This window comes from Lipomyces japonicus (genome assembly GCF_038497905.1).
Source record: "Lipomyces japonicus strain CBS 7319 unplaced genomic scaffold V1514scaffold_56, whole genome shotgun sequence".
Taxonomy (NCBI): domain Eukaryota; kingdom Fungi; phylum Ascomycota; class Lipomycetes; order Lipomycetales; family Lipomycetaceae; genus Lipomyces; species Lipomyces japonicus.
This window is the reverse complement of record NW_027117868.1, coordinates 64945-71086: the sequence shown is the minus strand read 5'-3', so window position 1 is coordinate 71086 and position 6142 is coordinate 64945. Positions and strand designations below refer to the sequence as shown.

General features: G+C 41.2%; 1 protein-coding gene and 1 non-coding gene across 2 annotated transcripts; both read left to right on the top strand.

Moving 5' to 3' along the window:
* Positions 1-398: 398 nt before the first annotated feature.
* V1514DRAFT_t96 lies at positions 399-487 on the top strand. Its single transcript has one exon. It is a non-coding gene; the product is annotated as a tRNA-Val (tRNA).
* Positions 488-1655: 1168 nt separating this feature from the next.
* V1514DRAFT_337165 (muts domain V-domain-containing protein) lies at positions 1656-5230 on the top strand. The gene is made up of 5 exons (XM_066928633.1): positions 1656-1776; positions 1838-1898; positions 1966-2049; positions 2103-2612; positions 2672-5230. The coding sequence occupies exons 4-5, from the start codon at positions 2105-2107 to the stop codon at positions 5170-5172; spliced, it is 3009 nt and encodes a 1002-aa protein (XP_066781265.1). The 5' UTR covers positions 1656-1776; positions 1838-1898; positions 1966-2049; positions 2103-2104; the 3' UTR covers positions 5173-5230.
* Positions 5231-6142: the final 912 nt, after the last annotated feature.

Below are 6142 nucleotides of genomic sequence, written 5' to 3'. Positions count from 1 at the left end.
CCTTGAAATCTGTCGTACCAAGACGGATGCCGAGATATCGGAAAGTAGGCCCGGTGAGTGAAAATCCTGTACGATCGGCTATCCGAGCCGTCTCCGTTGGGTTCTGCGCGCCGAAGGCGTAGAGAAATGATTTCATTCATTTGTTTTTTTTTTTTATCTTAGAAAGGGACACAGAATGCCCTATGTTGTATTGACTACTTAGTGTAGGAGAAAATAAAGAACAAATTGAGACAAACGAAAATAAACCAAAAATGGTGTAACGGAACGAAGAAACAGAGAATATAACAGAAAGATGAAGAGAAAAGCAAAATATCCGATACAAAGACGACAACAGGGATTTGAAGTTTGGAAGTCTTTTGACTTTAAAATAACTAAAAAGTATTGAGATTTTATGAATTGGTCCAGTGGTGTAACGGTTTATCACGTCTCGTTCACATTAGTGAGCATAAATCCGAGGAGGTTCCGCGTTCGATTCGCGGTTGGATCAAATTTTTTTTTAAACACAACACTGTAAGTTTTTTTTTTAAAATATTCACGATGGTTTTTTTTTTAGGTTTTTCTTTTTTTTTAAACTAAAATATATGGATTGTTCGACGAACGCACCAAAGATAATTTTTATTATAATCGAAAATGTTGACTGTTGGAGTACATCCTCGGGGATGCTGGACAACTTCGTCTCAATATTGTTCAATAAAGGAATTTTATCACAATGGTAACTAGCTACGTTATATATACGTACTATATGAGCAACGTAGTAATCTTTCTGTTTTTGCCTCAAACGATTAAAGTTTCTGGCAAGATAATTTTAAAATTTTTAGACAGCCGGGTTAAGTTTTAGGCATTCGTCTTGAATTTTAATCAAAATGAATAATTGAGGGTGTAGTCCACGCAGCCAAACTCTTAAGCAGCAACTTGTAATCGCCATTGAAAATCTTTTTGTTTTGACATTGAAACTGGGTATATTGTATAAAGAAAATGTATTGAATATTGAGGGATCTTATCAATTTATCATGGACGAAGGCGTTTTCCTCATTTATTGTAAATTTTAGAAAAGTGGTGCAAAAGAAGCTTTGGCTCCTCTGCAAAATTTAATTATCAAGGAAGGCTATATATTCATTTATATAAAACAATCAATCCCATTGACACGTCTATATACATTGCTTCGACGATATGTATCTTGAAAGATACAAACGAAAGTGACACTATACATTTAGGAGCTCACTTTGAATTCATTGTAAAAATTTACTAGCTGGCATGAATCGCAACCTTCTATCAATCATACAACCAATATATTATACATACGATTCATATTTGTAAAGCGTTGAGTTTTTTATGGTTAACGCGTTTGCGCGTTTGTAGGGTAACATTGTACTTTCATTACTTCGCGTCCACGCCTACGCTTCGCGTATCTCATCCCTCTGCACTTTTCCAATAGATCTTATACAAGAGATGTCGTCAAAGACAAAATCAAAGACTAGTTTGTCAAGCTTGTCTTCTTCAGGAAAGAAGCAGCGTACTTTGGCAAGTTTTTTTGGCAAGCCATTGACAGTGAAGAAGTCAGAACCGGCTAAAGTCGATGACGCCGTTGACGATGTTAAGCAACGCGCGACGTTGGATAGCGATCCAGTTACAGACAATGAATTGGCCGGTGACTTAAAAAAGAGCGACTCGGAAGCTTCCTTGCCGTCTCCTGAAAAGACTCCTTCTGCACGAGTAATTTCACAGAAGCCACCACAGGAGAGTGACACGAGCGATTTGGTAACACCGTCACGAAGGGTAACATTACTGTTTGCTATAAACGGAAGGTTTGATTATCAGAAGCTAATGACAGTCACAGGCAAAGAAAGCTCGTGTACAATACAGCGAATTGTCAGATGAAGATGAGCATGACTCGACGCGTAAGTCACTGTCATATTTCAACTTCAATGCCCATTTGCTCTTTTTTTTTTCTAACTTGTAACACAGAAACCCATAAGCGAAGGCGATTTACCGCAGTGGACGATTCAGATGAGGAGTTTGTTCTATCTGAAAAGAACGATTCTTTTGAACGTGTGTATACCTAACTTGTTCTCGTGACGTTTGATAGTAACCAAAACTTCTAGATATGTCCGAAGTTGAAGACGCAGAATACAATTTTATTGACGAAGATGATCTAGAAATTTCTGAAACCAAGAACGATTTTAATAAGATACCTAAATCATCATCATCATCTAGTCTCGCTTCCAAATTTGCTGCCGGTGCTTCAGGGCCGCCTTCAAAACCGAAATATCGCAAAGCAAAACCTAACAATGAGAAGTCTGCCAAAAAATCATTTGAAGCGGAAAATGAGGAACGTTATTCTTGGCTTGTCGACGTTCGCGATGCAGATGGTCATCCTGTTGATCATCCTGATTACGATCCTAGGACGCTCTACGTGCCAAAATCTGCTTGGAACAAGTTTACTGCATTTGAAACCCAATATTGGGAAGTTAAATCGAAAATGTTTAATACGGTTGTATTTTTCAAGAAGGGAAAGTTTTATGAGTTGTACGAAAGAGATGCCGATATTGCACACTCTGAATTCGACCTCAAGCTTGCCGGTAACGGAAGGGCAAACATGCGTTTAGCCGGTGGTATGCTCTTTTGAATAAATTTTTTTTTCAAATTGTGATAATTAACAATTATTATATAGTTCCCGAAATGTCGTTTGATTATTGGGCTGCTTCGTTCATTGCTAAAGGTCATAAGGTTGCTCGAGTAGACCAAGCTGAGACGATGCTCGGAAAGGAAATGAGAGAAAAAGGCAAGAAAGAAGAAAAAGTTATTCGTCGCGAGTTAAGTTGCATTCTTACCGGTGGTACTCTTGTTGACGAAGCCATGCTTGTTGACGAGATGTCTACGTTTTGCGTCGCAATTAAGGAATCTGTCACAGAGAACGGTTTGCCCAAATTTGGCATCTGTTTTGTTGACACTGCTACTGGCGTATTTAGCATTACTGAAGTAGAGGATGATGCTGATTATAATGTGTTTCAGACAATTATTGCTCAGCTAAGACCTAAAGAACTTATAATTGAGAAAGGAATTATATCTTCCATGGCTGTGCGTATTATCAAAAACAATTCTGCGCCTGGCACTCTTTGGAATTATTTAAAGCCAGTTCAAGAATTTTGGGACGACGAAATTGCCTTTGAAGAATTGTCTAGAGGGGGTTATTTTGAAGCTGAAAACCTAGACGATCATAGTCACTGGCCAGAAGCCCTTAAATCAGCTTTAAAAAAGCCATTGGCACTATCTGCTTTTGGTGGTTTGTTGTGGTATCTCAAGATGCTTAAAATCGACAAGGAACTAGTGTCCTTGGGCAACTTTAAGGAATATGATCCGATAAGAACAACAACTTCTCTCGTTTTGGACGGTCAATCCTTGCAAAACCTTGAAATTTTCGCCAATTCGTTTGATGGTGGTGATCAAGGAACGCTTTTTAAGATTTTAAATAGATGCATTACTCCGTTCGGCAAACGTCTTTTGCGCAACTGGCTATGCCATCCTCTTCAAGATACTCATCATATCAATGCACGTTTAGATTCCATCGAGTTGCTTAATTCCAACTATGAGCTTCAAGATGCTTTGGAAAAAGGAATCGCTTCATTACCAGACCTTGAACGAATTGTGTCACGAATTCACGCCGGCAAGTGTAAGGTCAAGGACTTTGTACGCGTGATTGAAGCTTTTGAACAAATTTATGAACTCATTGTGAAATTGAAGACGGAATTCGAAATTGGGGGACTTATTGGAAGACTTCTTGAGAGTGCGCCAGAGCTTGATGCGTGCTTGTCGCAATGGGCCGACGCGTTTGACAGAGCTCAAGCAAAGAATGAAGGTCTTATTATTCCCGAGAAAGGCGTGGAAGAAGACTTTGATAATTCGCAAAACAATATTGAACGAATCGAGGGCGAACTCAATGAATACTTACGAGCATATAAAAAACAGTTTCGCTCACAGGAGATTTGCTTTAAAGATTTTGGAAAAGAAATTTATCTGATTGAAGTGCCGGCCAGGATTGCTAGCGCTATTCCAAAATCATGGCAGCAGCTTTCCGGAACGCAAAAAATTAAACGCTATTGGTCGCCCGAGGTGCGCACGCTTGTTCGCGAGATGATGGAAGCAAGGGAGATTCATAAAGGAATTGTCGACAATATGAATCTTCGCATGTACTCAAAATTTGACAAGTATTACAATAATTGGATGAAGGCAAGTCAGTTAATTGCCAATCTAGATTGCTTATTTAGTTTGGCAAAAACATCTGCATCGCTAGGCACTCCAAGTTGCAGGCCTGAATTCGTGGATACTGAAAAAAGTGTTCTTGAGTTTTCTGAGCTGCGGCACCCCTGCTATGCGAGCGACACCGACTTCATTCCAAATGACGTTGTTCTCGGCGGATCATCTTCCAATATTACTCTTCTTACGGGGGCCAATGCTGCAGGAAAGTCCACTGTTCTAAGAATGACTTGCGTTGCTGTCATCCTTGCGCAAATTGGATGTTATGTTCCTGCGGAAAAGGCAAGATTGACGCCAGTTGATCGCATCATGACCAGACTTGGCGCCAACGATAACATTTTTGCAGGCCAAAGTACATTTTACGTGGAACTCTCGGAGACTAAAAAAATGCTTTCTCAAGCTACTAATCGGTCACTTCTTGTTCTTGATGAACTTGGACGTGGCGGTAGCAGTTCGGACGGTTTCGCCATTGCTGAATCTGTACTACATCACATTGCCACACATATTGGAAGCTTAGGATTTTTTGCAACACATTACGGAACATTAGCTGCATCATTTGAAGGACATCCGGAAGTTGAGCCAAAGAGAATGGCCATTCTCGTGGACGAGAGCGAGCGAAATGTAACGTTCCTGTACCGGCTGGAAGCTGGAGTGTCACCAGGATCATTTGGCATGCATGTGGCGTCGATGTGCGGAGTTGATAAACACATTGTTGATGAAGCCGAAATTGCAGCAAAGGAATTCGAGCACACTTCGCGCGTTAAAAAAGCCATGGAGACTACAAACGATGGTAGTTTTATTCCTCTCGGTTTACAAAGTGACTTCAGTTGGCTCATGAGGACTGCTAATGGAGAGACTAGCGACCAAGAATCTCTTCAAAGCTTAAAAACATTATTATCACAGATTGGTAACTTATAACGGATTGCATGTACATGGGTGCTTATTTTATGGATAGAACAATTAATTTACAATTATATATAACGTAGCTCACCACTCCGCGGGCCATTCTTTCTGACCCCTCCAAGGTTTAATCCCTACAACTCCTTACGAAAACAGTCCAAACACATATAACCTAGCCGCAATCCGATGAACCAGATACATCTCTAGCCTTTGGGCAAGTCCTTGCATTGTGGCCGGTCTTACGGCAGATGCGACAGATCTTACGCCGCTCTGATGACCCCTCCCCTACACCTTCATCGCGTCCTTCCTCCTCAACCACACTCTTTTTTGCCCAAAATGTGGCGGGCTTGTCGCCCCCATTACTCAGAAGTGTTAGCTGACGGCAATTTGCTTCTAAAGCCTTGGCCAATTGATCAACGGCGTTGAAAATTAGTGTCAAGGAGCTTCATTGTGCGTCATTGTCTGACCCTCTGGTAGTCGTAGAAGCTAGAAAAAAGCGTACGGAGAGCTGGTCGTCGAGCAATAAAGCGGTTGGCCCAGTTCTTCCCGACGCGCCGTGCACCACGTCTGGCCGTTAGAAGATCGGCCATACCTTGTACGTCGCACCTACAAAACAAAACCCCTCTGAAATCCAGCTGAAGTAGATACTAAGCAATCGCCTCTTCTTCGGCCACTGTCAGAACCGGTTTACCGTTAATCTTGTCGGCCCTGTGCAGATCGCCCGGCCATTCTGCATTGAAGTGTTGTTCGCGGAACGTTGAACTGTTTCCCAAGATGTCGAATACTCAAATTTGCGCTCTTTCGCTTCGCCTCAATCGCAATAATAATTCGGGGCTCAGGCATAACGCTTGCCATTGTTGTTGTACGAGAAAACAGGTCTTTTACAAGTTTGGGTAGTGGTGATCTATAATCTCGAACTTTAGACTTTTCTAAGGGGATCGTAGCAAACGCAAATTGATATAACCCTAACCTCGGAGAGTTGGTTTTG